The sequence below is a fragment of the Salarias fasciatus genome, chromosome 22 (assembly GCF_902148845.1).
Source record: "Salarias fasciatus chromosome 22, fSalaFa1.1, whole genome shotgun sequence".
Classification (NCBI taxonomy): domain Eukaryota; kingdom Metazoa; phylum Chordata; class Actinopteri; order Blenniiformes; family Blenniidae; genus Salarias; species Salarias fasciatus.
In genome coordinates, this window is record NC_043765.1 from 30,013,400 (window position 1) to 30,034,256 (window position 20,857).

General features: G+C 48.5%; 1 protein-coding gene across 2 annotated transcripts in view; it reads left to right on the forward strand.

The window, feature by feature from the left end:
- The first annotated feature begins 12,512 nt into the window (after positions 1-12,512).
- Positions 12,513-20,857, forward strand: part of phf14 (PHD finger protein 14) — a 59,192-nt gene continuing 50,847 nt past the window's right edge. For both annotated transcript variants that reach the window (XM_030120955.1, XM_030120956.1), the window contains exons 1-2: positions 12,513-12,609; positions 17,416-17,526. In XM_030120955.1, coding sequence (XP_029976815.1) covers position 12,609; positions 17,416-17,526 — 112 coding nt within the window. In that variant the 5' untranslated portion in view covers positions 12,513-12,608. The remainder of the gene's footprint in view (positions 12,610-17,415; positions 17,527-20,857) is intronic.

Genomic DNA, 20,857 nt, shown 5'->3' on the forward strand with positions numbered 1-20,857 from the left:
CGTGGCCCCGCCCACTGAGGTCAAACAGGAGAACCGTGGCCCCGCCCACTGAGGTCAAACAGGAGAACCGTGGCCCCGCCCACTGAGGTCAAACAGGAGACCCGTGGCCCCGCCCACTGAGGTCAAACACAGGAGAAACGTTGGCAAAAAGGTTTCCGAGCTGGAAGTTGATCCTCAGGTCTGAGGTGGAGGTAAATCAGGACGAGCTCTTTGGAAGAATAAAAACTGGAATTCAAGGAGCCAGAAACACTGTCTGGAAGAAGATCACAGCAGCAGTGAACAGCATCACCGTGGACGAACGGACACCGGCTGAGGTCTGAATGAAGTAAAGGTGGTTTAATTTAACCCTGTCAGTATTGATGATTACACATAATGAGGCTGACACGTTACACAGGCCACATTTTGAGTCTTTCATTTAACGACGTCTCAGAGCCAGACAGCAGCGGCACAACGGCCAGGTGTCCTCCTCAGGGCGGTGACGGCCCCACTGAGACACATCCAGTGAAAGGGTCTGGACCCGGGGCCGAGCTGGACCCGGCACCTGGGCTAATGCCATCTTGTCCCTGTGCTGGACCCAGACCGGCCATCATCACTCAGACATCCTGGAGAGACAAACAGAAATATCCTCTTTATTCGCTGCAGTAGTGACCAGGCTTTAGGCAATCAATAATCAATCACACACTGAACAGTAAGGACAATTTAAATGGACAAGATCTGTGAAAAACTACACCTGCATTTCCAGTTTATTCAATGCTAACGGGCCGTGAAGCATTAAAAACCTAAAATAACAGGCCAATCTGCGTATCTGTCTGTTGCCTTAACAGGCTGTGTGCCACAGAATTTGTTGCAGTTTGGGGTCCAAATTTCCCGCGCAATTGTGGGGATGTGACGTAAATTGACGCTGCATGCGCGCTGCCGAACAGGAAGAACATGGCCGCCGTGAACACGGACTCAAACGCTGCATCCCTGGTGCAGTGCTGTGAAGACGGACAGTCTGTAAAAGCCTCACGCCTGGTTCGGAAGCGGCAGCACCGCACACCGAGTTTCGGATCGGCGCCCCGGTTAACCTATCTGACGGTTCGTACAGGAGGCGCTCTGCAGCGCGCCGCTCTGCTCTATTTTCTCCCCGAGCGCCGAGAGCGCCATTTGTCAAGCTGGATCAACAGATCGCACCAGATAGAAAGTCGGGAACGGAAAATACGAGAGAATCTGGTCAATTTTCAAGATAAAATAAAGTAAAATAACACAAATTCTGTTGCTTTTTGGTTTTCCTTTTCAGATAAACACACACACACACACACAGGAAGAGGGGGCGAGAGAGAGAGGGGGGTAGAGATTCAGGTGATGTCCAGGCGCAGTTCACCAACAAGATGATGGAAAACACCGTGCTGCTTCCTTCTTTTATTGACTGGATGAACCCAGAAGAGAGCAGGACTCTCCTCCTCTCCACGGGCTCAGTCCATGTCTCCGGCGCGCAGAGCACAGCAGAAAAGGCTTCCGGCGGTGCCTCGGCGTCCTGTGTGAACCAGGCGTCAGTATGCTTCCCCGTCACAGCGACGCCGTTCCCACGCCGTGTACGTAGCACCCCACGCCGCGCCGTAGCAGTGAAATTGCAGAGGAGGGTGTTCCCTTGACGCAGAAGCAAGATATGTTCAGTAGCGGCATAGGAACGATGTCGCTGCGACGGGGAAGCATACTGAGGCCTCACGCTAGGACTTGACGCGCACCGGAAGTGTTTGTGCGCTCCTGTGCTGCCTTGGCTGGTGGCTGCAGTTCCCCACAGCGCCTATCGCGGCAGTACTGAGGGAAATTTTGCAAAGTTGCCTTAAGTCCCTTTGAAGAAGTCTCCGTAAGGTGTTTAACTAAATGTCCACTGTCTAGATTTAGTCTCCGTTGGCCAACACACTGTCTCCAGGCTGCATATTTTTAACTTTTTATTTCATTGTTTTTTAAATACAAATGAACAAAATATGTTGTCAGAGACAGGTGATCAAACTAGACAAATGCGCAGCATGTATGCATTTATACACACTTATACACATACTCTAAAAAAAGGACAGATTCACTTTATGTCAGGGCTCATTTTAATCTCTAGTAAGTTATAGTAATAACGATTGATATCATCAGATATTCCGGTAACACTTTATTTGAAGCCCCCCTGGTATAACACATTATACAACACATTTATAAAGCATCATAATGCCACTATAACACGTGTACCTGTAGTTATAAACATTCATAGATGATCACAATGCCAGGACCTAACCCTAACCCTAACCCTAACCCTATGCTGTGTAGTGCTGTATAGTGAGTTATAAAGTATTGTGATCATGTATGAGTGTTTATAACTACTTATAATGTGTTATACTGGGTGCTTAAAGTAAAGTGTTACCAATATTCTATGACTGAGTGCCATCTCTGGTTGAAAATGTCCATTTCCATCTGTATGATGCTGTCATTTGTTCCAGTATGCAGACCTGCTTCAGCTTTTGCTTCCATTCACTTACAGTTGGTGGTTTAACATTCTTCCAATTCAAAGTTGCAATTTTCTTTGCATCCAGTAGTAATATTTGCAGTACATATCTCTGGTCAGCACTGAAGAGGTCAGCCGGTATGACACCTAGCAAGTAAAACAGAGTGTTTGAACTGACTTCTGTCTTTAAGATGTTTTCAGTTTCTTCTTTAATTGTTTTCCAGTACTCATGTATCTTTGGGCAGTCCCAAAATATATGTGCGCGATCACCTATTTTACCACATTGTCTCCAACACATAGATGCTGAGGGGTTTTCAAATTAATTAGAAATGACCATGGGGGTATGAAAATATATGATTTTAAGTTTCCAGTTAGATTCTTTCCATTTCTGACCAGCGACGCCTCTATGACCAGTGGTGGGCACAGCTAACCAAAAAGTTAGCTTCAATAACCTTTCTTCCGCCAACTGAAAAGTTAGCTTCGATAACGCTAAACCAATAAACTGCTAAAATATTTAGCTGATGCTAGCAATAACCGCTAACCGCAAACTTATATGAGTGACTTGTAGACGCTGTCTATGGACTCAGTAAACGGACAAGTTAGCACTCAGGACTCCATTGACAAGCCGGCGCGTCAAATAGGAAGTCACAGGAAGTCACTATGCTACACATACAGCCGTTTGGAGTTGCTCTCCTTAAGGGATAATCCCTACATCACTGATGAAGTGTGGATCTCAAGTATTCCTGCAGAGATACTTGCTACACCTAAACCAGCAGACCAGCGCTGGTATCACAAACCGACTAGCAAACAACATTTGCTATAATTACTATTGCAACAACACATCATCAGTAGGGTAAAACTAACCTGTCTCACGACGGACTAAACCCAGCTCATGTTCCCTGTTAGTGGGTGAACAATCCATCTGCTCTGCAGGTTCAGGAAGCGCCCATACCGGCCACCACCACCAGCACTGCTTCTCACCAATGTCCGATCAATCAGAAACAAAATAGATGAACTGTTCCTCCTGCTTCAACAAGGACAACAGAGACTGCTCTGCCATCTGCCTAACAGAGAGCTGGCTGGACCACACTGTACCTGACCAGGCTATCACTCCACCCGGCTTCTCTGTACACCGTGCTGACAGGTCAGTGAGGCCATCAATGAAAGCCAAAGGTGGCGGTGTCTGTCTCATGATCAACCAGAGATGGTGCAGTAACAACACGATTCTTACCAACTTCTGTAGCCCTCATCTGGAATACATCTGTGTGAAGTGCAGGCCATATTATCTTCCCAGAGAGTTTGCCTCTGTTGTTTTCATAGGCGTTTACATCCCGCCGTCAGCTAATGCTAACGAAGCCACTTTAGAGTTAGCAACTTCCTTCAAGAGTCACAGGACCTGTATCATGCTTTTTTAGCTCGTCCAAACCCTATTATTGGCATTAACATGGTAACAGTTTATTTTTGGCGCTAAGCAAAAGTCATTTTGTGTGAAATAAAAGATTTTCTGGGGCTAATTCTGAAACCCGGAAGAGAAAACACTCTGGTTCACTGAAGATCCCACCTCTCCCCCAGTGGACTTTGACTGACAGCTACTTCAGCCAATTGGAGCTTCAAAACAAATACGTCATGCGTTAGCTTCATTAAGCGTTAGCTTTAGCTCTTTAGCTCTAGCTTCTCTACACGCAAAGACACACGAAAACGTCTTTTCCTGTTAGAAACTCACCAAGCGCAGACCCTTCAGACTCTTGCTTGATTGTTGTTTTCAGACGATGGTTAAAGTTTATCTCCGTAATCGAAGATACAAAAAGCAGCAACGCTGATTGCCGAGGCCCTGCGGGAGGGGGGGGGGGGGGGGGGGGGGTCTCCTCAGTGGAAAATGTGAATCAGCTGCTGCTGGTCAGAGGAGAGTGGCCTGTTGTCTGCGCGGGGGTGGGGTGGGAGAAGAGTGGTGGGAGGAGTTCAACTTTTGTGACGTACTTAGGTTTGAAGAGTTTCAAACGAGCTGTTTTCTACCCGAAGGGAGGGGCTGCTGTAGAGAGCAGCAGACTGAAAGAGATTACTCAGACATGCGTGGATGAAGGCAAATAACATTTTGGGGGTGGTTTTAAAGGGAAATCAACTTTGAGGCATGATTAAAACCTGAAAAAAGTGGATTTTGCATGATATAGGTCCTTTAAAGCAATTAGGTCATCATTAACTACAGAGGCAGCCAGAGTTTTTATGCATGCAATGTTTTTTTTCTCATTTTGAATACGAGTTCACTAACTGGTCATTCACTACCAAAACTGTGCTTGGTCAGGTGGAGTCGCTATACAAAAGAGCAGTAAAAATACTAGACAAAAAACCAGTAACACATCACTATTGTCATATACTTAAAAAATATGGTCTTCTTAGTTTTGACAATTTCACAACTTTAAAATATGCCTGTGCATAAAAAACTATAATTGTGATGTATTGTAAATGTTTTGTTATGATGTTTCTCTGTTCTTTTTAAAAAGAAGTAAAACAGGAAGCTCTGTAACAATTATAATTATAATTATATTTTATATAATACTTGTATTTTCTTCCTTTATCCTGTCTGTTTTTATATTTTTAGCTAGGGAAAATTAGGGAACCAATGGAACCAATGGAAATTAGCTTGGTAGCTAGAATTGGGTACATTTACATTTTATTTTTCTTAAAGTGTGTATGAATGTACATTGTCCCTGTGTCAAAAAAACTAAATTGACATTGAAACCTACATCTCCTCTGTGGGGCGACAGTAGCACAGATGGTAGAGCAGGTCGTCTTATAACTGGTAGGTTGGCGGTTCGATCCCTGCTCCTGCAGGTGTAAAACTGTTGTTGTGTCCTTGGGCAAGACACTTCACCCACCTTGCCTAGTATGAAAGTTGTGAGAGTGAATGGTTGGTGGTGGTCGGAGGGGCCGACGGCGCAGAGTGGCAGCCTCGCTTCCGTCAGTCTGCCCCAGGGCAGCTGTGGCTACAGTAGCAGCTTACCACCACCCAGTATGGAGAGAATCAATAATGCAATGTAAAGTGTCTTTGAGTGTCCTGAAAAGCGCTGTATAAAACCAATGCATTATTATTATTAAAACTGTAATCCCGACGCGTCTGTGATTGTGGTGGGCGATTTCAACCACGCCAGTCAGTCAAAGGATCTTCCAAACTACATCCAGCAAGTTAGCTGTCCAAGCAGAGGTGCCAACATCCTCGACCACTGCCACGTCCCCATCAGCGATGCATACCGGTCCTTTCCGAGGGCACCGCTGGGCAGGTCGGACCACGCCATGCTGCTGCTCGTCCCAAAACACAGACAAAAACTAAAATCCAACCGTGTATGATCCAAGGTTGTCCAGTGCTGGTCAAGCGCGGCCATCGACACTTTGAGAGGCTGTCTGGAGTGCTCTGATTGGGATATATTTCGTGCAGCTGCGGCTAGTTTGGATGAACTGACGGATACAGTGACGTCATACTTCTGCGTCGGGATGTGCATCCCCACCAAAACTGGGAAAATTCACAGTAACAACAAGCCTTTTTTTTTACGGAGGACATTCAAACCCTACGCAGGAAAACATGCTGTGCCTTTGCTGAGGGTGACATGGGGCAATACAGGGCAGCCAAGTACGAGCTCAGAGCTGCTATTAGGAAAGCTAAATCTAGGTATGCACACAAATTGGAGCAGCAGATCGCCACAAATGACGCCAGGGCTGTCTGGAAAAAAATTAAAACGACGACCAACTACAAAAACAGTTCTGCTCCCATTTCTGACACTGACAAAAACCTCCCAGAGCAGTTAAACACCTTCTATGCGAGGTTTGAGCACCCACCCATTCCTACCTGCTCCCCTCCGTCCCCCCTGCCGTCGCCTCCTTTGTCCATCCAGGAAGAGGAGGTGAGAACATGGTTTATCAGGACAAAGAAGGGAAAAGCTCCTGGTCCTGATGGTGTAAGTCCATCTGTTTTGAAGCACTGCATGCCAGCTAGCCCCAGTACACACCGACATCTGTAACAGCTCTCTCATTCAGTGCTCAGGTCCCAGATGTTTCAAGGACTCTGTCATCATCCTGGTCCCAAAGAACAATAAAATATCATGTCTGAATGACTACAGACCAATCTCTCTCACATCTGTCATTATGAAAGCATTTGAAAGAATGATCCTCTCTCACCTCAAAGAACTCTCCATCCCCCTCATGGACAGTTTCCAGTTGGCATACAGGGCCAACAGGTCAGTGAAGATGCAGCAAATCTGGCTCTTCACAGGATCCTTCACCATCTTGAGACCCCCGCACCTACGCCCGTGATGTTCATTGACTTTAGCTCCGCCTTTAATACCACTGACCCGGTCAATCTATTCAATAAACGTATGGACATGGACACTGACATTTCGTTATGCCACCGGATCAGGAGCTTCCTCTCTGAAAGGACACAGAGAGTCGGGATGGGCGGTCTCTTATCCCGACCTCTGACCCTCAGCACCGGGGCCCCTCAGGGTCGTGTCCTATCGCCCTGGTTATTCTCCCTCTACACAAACACACTCACATCCTCACACAGCTCAGTATCCATCCTCCAATATGCAGACGACACCACAATAATTGGACTTATCTCTGACAATAATGAGAAACACCATGGCGAGCAGGTCACCCAGGCTCCCTGGTGTCAGACTGAACCTTCAGCTCAACGCATCGAAAACAAGAGAACTGATCAGTGATTTTTCACGCTCACCTGCTCTCAAAGCACCATCTCCATCAGCTGACGTTATAGACATTACCCACTCATTTAAATTCCATGGGACACACATCAATAACTCACTCAAATTTAAGCAGCACTCAGACGAAATTTACAAAAAAGTCAATAAAAGACTATTTTTCCTGAGACAACTCAAGAAATTCAAAGTCAGACACAACATCCTCATTCAGTTTTACACAGCCATCACTGAAAGTATTCTCACCTCTTCTATAACAGTCTGGTACGGAAATCTGGACAGTCACTCACGCACAAAACTCCAACGCATAATCAACTAGAATTTGGCACTCAGAGAGCGCAGACCTCCGCCACAGCTCAAATCAGTCACCAACAACAATAAAAAATTCCTGGATCCAGACAGTGATCCAGATCATCACCAAAATTTAATGGATTCTAAGTTAGCCCAAGACCCACCTTTCCACAAAGTTTCATTGCAATCCGTCCATTACTTTATTCCTTAATGTTGCTAACAAACCAACAAACCGATGTGATTATATAACCTCCTTGGAGGAGGTAATAAACCCTCCAAAACCACTGGCCACACTCTTCCATCCAGAGACACACCGTACTGAAGACGCATCGCACAGTGAGCAAGGAAAACGACCTCAGACACACACACCCTGCTCACCACCTGTTCACACTCATGCCCTCCAGGAGGCGCTACAGCTCTCTGACAGATGAACCAGTCAGACTTAAAAACAGTTTTTTTCCAATAGCTATACGGACTTTAAAGCTCGGGTCGACGATCTTGGAAAACTAGCATGTAGCACGAATGTAGCATCTCCCCAAGGCTCCGCCCAGCTCCCACCCCATTGGAGGAGCTCCCGTTGGGAGATAACGCACTGGACACGGAAGCGCCGAGCGCGCCGAGTTTGTGATCGCCTCCAGTGTTATGAACCTTTCTGACTGCCGCACACAACGTGCATAGGAGCGCAGCGCACCGCTCCGCTTCCTTCTATTTTTCACGCGAGCGCCGAGAGCGCCTTGGCAACGCACTCTGAACCAGGGCCAGTGCACGCCATTGAAATGAACGCGCAGGGGGCTGGTAGAACGGTGAAGGGATTTGATTGGTTCCTGAAGAGCGGTCCACGCCTTACGATTGGTCGGAGTTTTTACTGTCCTGTGGCCGCTACAGTGATCAGATTTTTTCCGCACTTTTTTCCGTCCACATAATGTATTGACTTCTCCCAGGGGGGAGGAGCATTTCACTCAGTATGACAAGAAACGTTTTTGGACAACATCGCCTACCCTAACTTTAAACCAATCATTGCCTTGATGTAAACTGCTGTATAATCATCAGTGTTGTCACTAACGCGCTACTAATTAACGCGTTACTTTAATCAGATTACTTTCTGTCAGTAACGAGCAATCTAACACGTTCATCTTTCCAAACCAGTAATCTGATTAAAGTTACTTTCCTAAGTGACTGTGCGTTACTGCCTCATTATATATGTAGGAGTGAATTTCTAAGAGAAAATGTTTCTCCTGCATTTGGGAGTGACGCCGCATGTCACGTTTTCCCAGGGGAGGACAAAACGCCGGGTCACGCATCACGACTATGATTTCATTTAACTCATTTATTTAACCCGTTGGGCCGACGGACCGACAGCTGTGCGCCACGTCACCAGGTGTCAGAAGAGACTAAAGTGCTGCGTGGATGTTCTCTTTCAGTTGTGTCTCAAACCAGAAGCCTTCATCTCACTGACTGAGGCTCCAGCTGCACTTTGACACCGAGTGTTTGTTTTAGAACTACTTTAAAGCTATAGTGCGTAACTTCGGTCGCCCTCTAACGGAATTCTGCGTTCTTACAACAATAAAGCCGGTGCTTCCACATGACGTACGCCCAGGTGACCCCCCTCCCCCTCTCCCCCCAACCGCTGCAGGGTGATTTGCGTTTCCACCGCTGGAAACGGTTTTTATTCTGTGTGAATAACAGCTGGTGAAAAAAAGGTGGACTCTTCCAAAGAGGTAATTATTGTTTTTTCGCTACAGAAACGCAAATAGCTTATTACAAACGAGAGACAAGGTGCCTGCTAGTCTGTAACTGACAGGTTAGAGGATGAAAAGACCCAGTGGTCGTCAGAGGAAATCATTTGTTGTCCGTTGTTCTCCAGTAGCTGCTTCTTGATGAAAAACGAAGTGCTACAGACAAAGTACAGTGTTTCCTGCAGGACAAGAGTTTGGCCGGGGGGGGGGGGGGGGGGGGGGGGGTGTCGCTGCTAACGCTGCTAACGCTGCTAACGCTGCCGGTGTTCGACCGTTGGAGGGTTTTTTTTTTTTCCTCCTCTCCGTTTTCCAGGCGCTGCACAGTTTAGCGCGGGCGGCGCCCGGACTGAAAAGGTCTGGCAGAAACCCTGACAGCATGTGGCTTCCTCGGTCTGCCTGAGACTGTGAGCTGAGCCTGAACCCTCCGCCCGTCCTCCCCCTCCCTTCTTGTTGTGACGTAAAATGCGTAATTTCCTCTGCGCCAGCGCGGGAATGTCGCCGGTCGACACGCAAAGCAATTATATATATTGAAAAATCCTGCGACATGTTAGAGGAGCCGATCGGCTTAATTTGCATTTTGTCATCTCCACTAGTAGTGGCTTGGCTAAAACAGACATTAATAGACATTTAAAAGTTACGCACTATAGCTTTAAAATCCAGATGCAACGATTCGACACGCCCCCCTCCCCCGCACCTCCAGACACAAAACGTAACTAACGCAAGATCGGTCTGCTCCACCGCAACATATTGGATATCAAATGAAACTAGAAAATCTACACTTTAAGAGACATCAGAATCTTCTCTGAGCCGACCAGCTCCCGTCAGCGGCAAAACAAACCCAGAACCCAGCTTCATATTTCACAGCAGCAGCTCAGATAATGTTCCTCACACACTTCTTCACCAAATCTCAAAGCTGTTCACTCCAAACACAGCATGTTTTATTAGGGACCGAGCCCTCCGGGCATGGTGGCCCGGAGGGCTCGGTCTCTATTGTTCTTCGTTCGTTTTTTCTTCTGAGATATTATTTTCGTCACCACTCATTTGATCTCAAATTTGACCCCCTAAACATGCACGAAAACTCACCAAATTTGGCACGCACGTCATGACCGGCGAAAAATTTTATAAAATGGAAAAATTAACCCCATCTGCTCTCTAGCACCACCTAGAAACAGTAAAATTTTTGCCATGGCCCGCAGGGATGTCGTAGAGAGATGAAACCAACGTTCACGCGTTCGTCTCATCAAGATCTACATTTCACGTGCTGACACCCCTGACCTAAATCAACAGGAAGTTTGCAATTTCCCTTTCAAAGTAAAATTTTCATTAAAATCACTCCTCACGAAAAAATGATCTCCTCCGAGACCGTTTGTCACACAAACATCAGAGTCACACGGAGTGATAGAGGACAAATTTCTCTACAAACGTTTTGAACAACTTTGTCAAAAGTCTTACGGTGTGGATTTTATTAGCGCTCAAAGTTGGAAGTCTGAAATCTTGCCTTGCTCCTGCCCTCATCCGTTATAATGGGGGAAAAAAAACAAAAACTTGCCTTTTTTCAGCACCTCGAACAAGTGGCCACTGCGGCTAAACCGTGACTCCTATCAACAAACCGAGCACACGTAAACCCTCACCAGGTTCCCCCGAACAAGACGATGTAACATAAGTACTGAAAATATCATGTTATATGTATGTTTTCACAGGTATAATAAGGTGAATGAACAGAAGCTTTAATTTTCTCCGCTCTCCACTCTAACTCACATTACCATATATGGGCGTACAGTGCAGTTACACAGCTGACAGCAGCTGTCAATCAAACTCTGACACTAACAGCTCCATGTTAGTGGATGGGAGATGCTAACTACTCCATGTTAGTGAATGGGAGATGCTAACTACTCCATGTTAGTGAATGGGAGATGCTAACTACTCCATGTTAGTGAATGGGAGATGCTAACTACTCCATGTTAGTGAATGGGAGATGCTAACTACTCCATGTTAGTGGATGGGAGATGCTAACTACTCCATGTTAGTGGATGACAGATGCTAACAGCTACTTGTTAGTGGATGGGACATGCTAACAAGTTCACTGTTACAGATGCTAACAGCTACATGTCAGTGGATGGGACATGCTAACAACTCCATGTTAGTGGATGACAGATGCTAACAGCTCCATGTTAGTGGATGGGACATGCTAACAGCTCCATGTTAGTGGATGGGAGATGCTAACAGCTACATGTTAGTGGATGGGACATGCTAAAAACTCCATGGTAGTGGATGACAGATCCTAAATGCTCCATATTAGTGAATGGGACATGCTAACAACTCCATGTTAGTGGATGAGAGAAGCTAACAGCTACATGTTAGTGGATGGGACATGCTAACAACTCCATGTAAGTGGTAGACAGATGCTAACAGCTACATGTTAGTGGATGGGACATGCTAACAACTCCATGTTAGTGGATGGGACATGCTAACAACTCCATGTTAGTGGATGGGAGATGCTAACAATTACGTGTTAGTGGATAGGACATGCTAACAGCTCCATGTTAGTGGATGAAAGATGCTAGCAGCTACATGTTAGTGGGTGGACGTCTCAGTCGCGGGCTGGCGGGGAGGCTCGGTCCCGACCAATGCCGCTTGCGGCTTTAATTATAATTATAATTATAATTGCATTTTATTTAAGTTCCTAAAATATTCAAATAGTGTAGCTTCGATTTAGCACTACAATGTAGTTGCATTAACAACAAGCAGGTTATTTACATGTCTTCTAGGAAGATGAAGGAATATGGCTAAGTCCAGCGAACTTAGCTTCTCTGATAATAACACATGACTCCCAGATTTGATCATCTGTCTGGAAGTACTACTTTATCTCACCTGAACTTGCATCTGCATTTCATCCAAACGTCGTCCTCTGAAAACGTTGATCCATTTTTCTCTGATTTATCTTGGAATGATTCCAGGAGCCACATTTGGGTTGTCTGTACATTACTGTCTACACTAACCTTGCCGGCAAGCTGAATTCTCGCGTATTTGTTCTCACACACCACGAGAATCCTGAATGAATCCTGAGAATGACATGTGAAGCAATTTGTTGCTGCACATGTCAATATGGCTTTTGCCAGGTTATGCCTACACCTGGTAAATATCAAAAGTTCAGCTTGAAACACCTGATGCGCTCCCTCAGCTGTCCACAGTGCCCGTGTAAGCCTAAAAATACAGATGAATATAAATGAAGTTTCCGTTTTCCTTTGAATTGGCCCTGATCGTCTTCCGTACAAGCCTCACGGTTCCCATAGCAACAACATCCAGCCGTGCTACGTCACTGCCGCGCTGCCATTGTCTGCAGAGCATGCAGCTAGCTAGCTGCGACCGGAGCTGCCGTATTCCGCCTTCTAGAGACCGACCGAGAGTGAGTGTCCGCTCCGCCCTGCCGCTGCTTCTCCCGGTTCTCTCCGTGGTGTTCAGACGCGTCTGGGCGGCTTTAATCACCTCGTCTGTGCCTGATGATGCGAGTGAGCAGCTAAGCTAACGGAGCTAGCTGCAGCTAGTTGTGCTCGCGCTGTCACTGGACGCTGTTCTTCTGACTGGTTTCCGTCCCTGTAGTCACTTCGTTAGCTCTTCACAGCTGTTTGACCTCGGGCTCAGTTTGAAACGGGTTTTCAAATGACGGTAGAAACGCTGCTGTTGAGGCGAATGAATGGAGCTAATGTTTAGCATCGGTAGCCTCGCCGGGGGCGTGAGGCGGCGACACAGCTGCGGGAGAGAGCGGCTGAGGTCCCGGTCAGTCGGTAAACACGACTGACTGACTGACTGTCTGTCTGACTGTCTGTCTCCCACTGTGTCTGACTGTCTGTCTGACTGTCTCTCACTCTGTCAGTCTGTCTGTCTGTCTCTCTCTGTCTGTCAGTCTGTCTGTCTCACTCTGTCTGTCTGTCTCACACTGTGTCTGACTGTCTGTCTGACTGTCTCTCAGTCTGTCTGTCTGACTGTCTGACTGTCTCTCACTCTGTCTCTGACTGTGTCTGTCTGTCTGTCTCTCACTGTGTCTGACTGTCTCTCTCACTCTGTCTGTCTGTCTCACACTGTGTCTGACTGTCTGTCTGTCTCACACTGTGTCTGTCTGTCTGTCTCTCACTGTGTCTGTCTGTCTCTCTCACTCTGTCTGTCTGTCTCACACTGTGTCTGACTGTCTGTCTGTCTCACACTGTGTCTGACTGTCTGTCTGTCTCTGACTGTGTCTGTCTGTCTCTGACTGTGTCTGTCTGTCTCTCACTGTGTCTGTCTGTCTCTCTCACTCTGTCTGTCTGTCTCTCACTGTGTCTGACTGTCTCTCTGACTCTGTCTGTCTGTCTCACACTGTGTCTGACTGTCTCTCTCGCTCTGTCTGTCTGTCTCACACTGTGTCTGACTGTCTGTCTGTCTCTGACTGTGTCTGTCTGTCTCACACTGTGTCTGACTGTCTGTCTGTCTCACACTGTGTCTGACTGTCTGTCTGTCTCTGACTGTGTCTGTCTGTCTGTCTCTCACTGTGTCTGTCTCTCTCACTCTGTCTGTCTGTCTCTCACTGTGTCTGTCTGTCTCTCTCACTCTGTCTGTCTGTCTCTCACTGTGTCTGACTGTCTCTCTGACTCTGTCTGTCTGTCTCACACTGTGTCTGACTGTCTGTCTGTCTCTGACTGTGTCTGTCTGTCTGTCTCACACTGTGTCTGACTGTCTGTCTGTCTCTGACTGTGTCTGTCTGTCTGTCTCTCACTGTGTCTGTCTCTCTCACTCTGTCTGTCTGTCTCTCACTGTGTCTGACTGTCTCTCTGACTCTGTCTGTCTGTCTCACACTGTGTCTGACTGTCTGTCTGTCTCTGACTGTGTCTGTCTGTCTGTCTCACACTGTGTCTGACTGTCTGTCTGTCTCTGACTGTGTCTGTCTGTCTGTCTCACACTGTGTCTGACTGTCTGACCCTGACCCTGACCTGTCGACCCCGAGCTTCTGTCTGCCAGGTGCTGGACTTGCTAGCCTTCACAGCTGGCTAACAGCTAGCTCAGTGTGGAGCCTCACGGCCACATCTGGACCCACAGCTGCTGGTGGACACCAGGAGTTCAGTCAGCCTCTGGTGCTCAACATGCAGCCCGCGGCCCAAAACAGGTCCCGCAGAGGGGTGACTGTGCCTTCTGATGGTCAGATAAAGCCACTCTCTACCACGATGGACGGCGGTCCCAATGAAGTATGAGATGAGAAGACATAGTGGAGAGCAAGGCCGGTGTACCGCTGCTTTTGTTCACCGCCTGAATATTAAATGACAGTTTAATGTCTCATCTGGCTCACCTGTAGAACCTTTACTGGGCTCAAATGTGCCTCAAGTCAAGAAAATCACCAATCACGTCCATTGATTAGAGTCTGTTTGTATGTCATTGTACGATAAAAGTAGTTTAAGTCCACATAAAGCAAAATCAAATGCAGCTTACTTCCAAATAAAAGAGAATATAAAGAATTAACAGCGACACAATTCATCAAAACACCAACATTTCTATTGGAATGTCTGGCTGGGAGGCATGGGGGGTTTTCACCAGTCACTAGTTATCCTCATATTCATGATTGTGTGCCAGACTTGTGATAATCGTGAATTGTTTCCTTCATCCATGAAGTTGTGTGATGTAGCTGTGTTGTGCTGCTTCCTGCTGGTCTGGGTCCTGCTGGTCTGGGTCCTGCTGGTCTGGGTCAGATGTTTCCAGGCGGGGTCCACAGGGCGTGTGGGGCGCCGCGAGGAGGTCTACACATTTAAAAAACTACAGACCAGGGTTCTTACCTATAGAGCTCGCTGCACAAAACGAGCCCCAAACTCTGCGCCACAGCAGCTACCGCTACACATTTTGCGAAGGGAAAAGTGCGTGTGACTTTGCGGTCCTCACCGTCAACAAAACAGCTGCCGTACAGGACCGCACAATTCAGAGAAACTACGTGGAGACGACAGAGCAGAAGGAAACGGATGTGAAAGTCCTTTATTTGTCCCGCATGGGGAAACTGCAGGGTCGCAGCAGAAAAGTAGAAAAATACAAAGCCCAACCAGACATTGAAAGTTAAATATCATTTGTATGTAAAATTAGATATAATTAAATAACAGAAATATACTGACCGACACAACTAATTATTAAATATAAATTAAATATAACGGAAATACAATCAAAGACACATATAATCAAATAATAGATAAACTGACAGATAAACGGACAGATATGAACACTATACTAATAACAGATATAAGTTCCTTATAGTTTAAATCTACATTCAGACAGACAGTGAGTGGTGATGAGCACATGAGGGGAGACACTGAGGAAGTCACGTTTCCATCCTGAACCCTCACCTTTCTACATCTTCTACAATAAACACTACATCAATAGTTCAAAGGGAGAATCAGACACACCACGGAATAAAAACACCTTCAATGTCTTTGTCTCTGCTCTACAAACACACACTGTCACTAATGCCATAATAATTCTTCTCATGATACACACTTCAAATTGTTCTCAATTAAATGACAAATTGACACAAAAAGTGTTTGCTGTGTAGCCATGGCCATGTCTGACCTCTGAACCCGAATCCTCCGGGTTCTCAGCCTCTCTGAGCTGCAGAGCGTTAAACCTGTCGACTCCAGAGGAAAACTGTCCTGATGAAGCCTGGACGCTCCGTCAGGCTGTGAAACCAGTTCACTACATGTTGATGTTAAGTTTGTTTTAAGGTGTTTCTGCCATGTTGAGACTCTAAGAATTATTTCAACTCTCCTTCAAGTGGGACGCTTTCCTTCCCTCCAGCAGTAGAGTCCCGATGGCTCTGGTCCTGCTCCACTCAGTGTCTCCGTCTGTCCCTCCACTGCTGTGTCCTCCAGAGAGGACGGCAGCCCGGCTGTCCTCCTCACCATGAGGGCCCAGCATCAGCTCAGACCTCCACAGCAGCAGGTCCTCCTGCGGCGGCGTCTCGCCTGCCGGAGACTCTGGTTCTGCAGCCAGACGCTGAGCGGCCTTGTTTTTTTTGATTTGAGTGCTTCAACACAACCCGCCCGAATGTCATTAAAATCTTAATTTTTCGACACGTCATCCGCCCGATCCGCGGTTATCTGCAGGCTCCGCCCATTGACTGAGTCTTGTTTTAACATCTGCTGCTTCCAGCATGTGTTTACAGGAACCCGTCACTCGTTACCATGGGAACCAGTTAATCTGTCACACCGGGCGGCGGTCCGCTGGTAGTCTACCACCGAGCTCTTTCAACACCTGCCTCCAGCTCTCCTCTCCAGTGTTTGTTCTCTCAGGGGTTTTGTTAAAAGTGTTTCTCAGCCACCGTCCAGTTCTTCTGCTTCCTGTTTCCTACTTCCTGTTTCCTGTCACGTCACCACGTCACTATGTACGAGGGAACGTATGGCAGAACCAATAATCCCCGTTGAATCCGCTCCGCTGTCAGGCAGCGTTTATATGAGACAGAGCGGATTACTGATGGGTGTCGACACCTGGATCAGTCGGATCCCCCCCCGTGGTCCAGGACTCCCCAGGCTGCTGCCTCGGTGGAGGAAGGCAGGTGGCAGTTCACCTGAGCATTGCTCTACGGCACTCCAATCAGAGGTGGACGCTCTGAGGACACGGTGGACGGTCGGACTCGTTTCCTGAGGGACGGTCCGGCTCTGTCTGCTGAAGCAGGCCGGCAGCTCGCCGCCCTCTGCTCTGGGTGAGGCAGTGGCTCCTCTGCTGATTTCTGGTGGGCTGCTGCTCACAGCGCCACCCTCTGGTGTGGAGGGAGCGGCGCTGCAGCAGCGCCACCCTCTGGTCTGGAGGGAGCGGCGCTGCTGCTCACAGCGCCACCCTCTGGTCTGGAGGGAGCGGCGCTGCTGCTCACAGCGCCACCCTCTGGTCTGGAGGGAGCGGCGCTGCTGCTCACAGCGCCACCCTCTGGTGTGGAGGGAGCGGTCCTGTCCGGGTCCTCTGACGGAGGCTGAGTGTTGCTGCTCCACACCGGCTGGAGTGTGGAGGTCAGTGTTTTGACAGCTCTGCTCCTGATGTGATCCCGCTGCAGCAGCTGCTCAGCTGCCTCTGGTGACCTTTGACCCCGAGCCATGTGAGGAAGCAGTGTGCCACTCCTGTGTGCAGTGCTGTGTTCCCGGCAGTGGAACGCCACTGTCTGACGCCCCCTGCTGAGTCCTGCTGGAGGCCCTAACCCGGCTCTCCTCTTCCTCAGTGGACCGCAGCCTGAAGCGCCGGCAGGTCAAGCCGCTCACCGCCTCCCTGCTGGACGCCCTGGACTACGACAGCTCCGACGACAGCGACTTCCAGCTGGGAGACGCCTCAGGTCGGTGGCGCTCCTGCTCCTCCTGCTCCTGCTCCTCTTCCTCTTCCTCTTCCTCTTCCTCCTGCTCCTCCTCCTCTTCCTGCTCCTCCTCTTCCTCCTCCTCCCCCTCCTCTTCCTCCTCCTCTTCCTCCTTCGTTACAGTATCTAACCTACCTTATGTTATTTTCTGAGAACATTTGAACATAACAAAGTATTTTTTCAAGTGAAGCGTTAAAGTGTGATTATTTCTGACGTTGCTTCTGGAAGGTTCCAGACTGAATGACTCTTCCTCAAGGAGCTTATAGGTTTAAAGCTCCTCTTGAAAATATGATTTCTGACTTTATTCTATTGATTGGAATGCTGGTACTTGATGTTGATGGAGCTGACAGGACAGAAAGACAGGAGGACAGACAGGCAGACAGGAGGACAGACAGACAGGAGGACAGACAGACAGGAGGACAGACAGGCAGACAGGAGGACAGACAGACAGGAGGACAGACAGAGACAGGAGGACAGAAAGACAGGAGGACAGACAGGCAGACAGGAGGACAGACAGGCAGACAGGAGGACAGACAGGCAGACAGGAGGACAGACAGACAGGAGGACAGACAGAGACAGGAGGACAGACAGGCAGGAGGACAGAGAGACAGGAGGACAGACAGGAGGACAGACAGGCAGACAGGAGGACAGACAGACAGGAGGACAGACAGAGACAGGAGGACAGACAGGCAGGAGGACAGAGAGACAGGAGGACAGACAGGAGGACAGACAGGCAGACAGGAGGACAGACAGACAGGAGGACAGACAGAGACAGGAGGACAGACAGACAGGAGGACAGACAGACAGGAGGACAGACAGGCAGGAGGACAGACAGACAGACAGGAGGACAGACAGGCAGGAGGACAGACAGACAGGAGGACAAACAGGAGGACAGACAGGAGGACAGAGAGACAGGAGGACAGACAGGAGGACAGACAGGCAGGAGGACAGACAGACAGGAGGACAAACAGGAGGACAGACAGGAGGACAGAGAGACAGGAGGACAGACAGGAGGACAGACAGGAGGACAGACAGAGACAGAAGAAACAGACAGACCGAGTGTGGAGAAGGAAGACAGCAAGGATTCCTTCATTAGAACCTGAACAGAGAGAGCAGAGAACTTCCTCCGGACTGCAGCTGGAGAACCTGGTCGTGAAGCTGAGGATCCAGGTGTCAAATTACAGAGCAGGGCATCAGGAGGGACCTGATCCAGATAGCCATTAGTCTAACACCCCACAAGACAACAAGGGGACTGATCATGACCTCTGACCTCTGAGACGGCCAGAAGCAGGCCAGAGAGGCCCTCAGGGCCCGGACAGCCGGCGGCCATCCTAGATCCCAGGACCACGTCTATACATTGGTCCAGAAGGGGGCAGAGGAAGGCCCCGGGCCCCGGGCCCCGGGGGACCGACACTGGGAGGGGCTGACCCCTGCTGTGAGGAGCAGAGAGGAGTCAGGACTCTGCTCCAGGACTCTGTCTGGAGGACTGGACATGCAGCTGGCTGGACGCTACATGGACAGACTGTGACTGAACGATGCTCCAGGTCCAGATGTCCTCCAGCCTGTCTGAGGCTCTGAACCTGGTTCTGGACAGGATCTGATGTTGATCTGGACTGAGGCAACAACAGTAAACATGTGTTTACAGAAAGCAGAATATTAGTCCACTAACATGTTGATGAGAGGATGAAGAACTGGAAGACTTCCCCTTTAATGGATCCCTTTAATAGAGTAGATCAGAACTGAACGGATTCCTCAGGAGTCGGCTATGCAGTGAAGCAGATTACTGTACAAATACTTCAAATAGTGATACAAGCAACAGATTCGGCACAAATGCTCACTAGAACCTACTTTTTCAGAAAAGGGCATTAGCCACGCAGAAATTCGAGATGGCAACCATTTTTCAAAATGGCCGCCATCCACGATTAAGATTTGTTGCATAATGGTCTAAATTCACTCAAATATGCACAAATGTTTGACACAGAACCCACTGATTGGGGACATACATTGCAGTGTACACTGTCATTTCTTCAGAGAATCCATATATGGGTCAAATTCAAGATGGCATCCAACATGGCCACCGCAAAATCTAAGATATCCAATATTTGAGCAACTAATTGAGATGGAAACATTATTTTTGTCTGGTTTCTGTGTTCAAAGTATTCAACAAAAATGCTTATTAAACTGCCATCGAATAAAAGATTACCACAGGGACAGTGTTGAGTAGGAATGAAAGAAGCCCACTCCACTCTGTCACTCAGTTACCTTTGACCCGCTGCTCATACTTGATCTGCAGTTCACATTTGCGGGTACAAAGAGTTAGCGCAGTGGTTAGCGTTCTTGCCTCACAGCAAGAAGGTCCTGGGTTCAATTACCGGCCGGGGCCCGGGGCCCTTCAGTGTGGGGTTTGCATGTTCTCCCCCTGTGTGCATGGGTTCACTCTGGGTTCTCCGGCTTCCTCCCACGGTCCAAAAACCTGCATGTCAGGTGAATTGGTCACCCTAAACTGCCCCTAGGTGTGAGTGTGAGCGTGAATGGTTGTTCGTGTGTGTCAGCCCTGCGACAGACCGGCGACCTGTCCAGGGTGACCCCGCCCTCGCCCGCAGAAGCTGGGATCGGCTCCAGCCACCCGCAACCCCGAAAAGGAGAATTCAGCTTCAGTTCAGCTTTATTTATGAAGAACCAACATGGTGGTTTCTAGAGACTTACAGAGAAACCCAACAGATCCACATGAGCAAGAACCCTGCAGAACCAGGCTCAGAGGAGAACCCTGCAGAATCAGGCTCAGAGGAGGAGAACCCTGCAGAACCAGGCTCAGAGGAGGAGAACCCTGCAGAACCAGGCTCAGAGGAGAACCCTGCAGAATCAGGCTCAGAGGAGGAGAACCCTGCAGAACCAGGCTCAGAGGAGGAGAACCCTGCAGAACCAGGCTCAGAGGAGAACCCTGCAGAATCAGGCTCAGAGGAGAACCCTGCAGAACCAGGCTCAGAGGAGAACCCTGCAGAATCAGGCTCAGAGGAGGAGAACCCTGCAGAACCAGGCTCAGAGGAGAACCCTGCAGAATCAGGCTCAGAGGAGGAGAACCCTGCAGAACCAGGCTCAGAGGAGAACCCTGCAGAACCAGGCTCAGAGGAGAACCCTGCAGAACCAGGCTCAGAGGAGGAGAACCCTGCAGAACCAGGATCAGAGGAGGAGAACCAGGCTGAGAGGAGAACCCTGCAGAACCAGGATCAGAGGAGAACCCTGCAGAACCAGGCTCAGAGTAGTACAATGAAATTACATTGAAAGGAGAGAAGGAGCAGAACTGGGAGCCGGT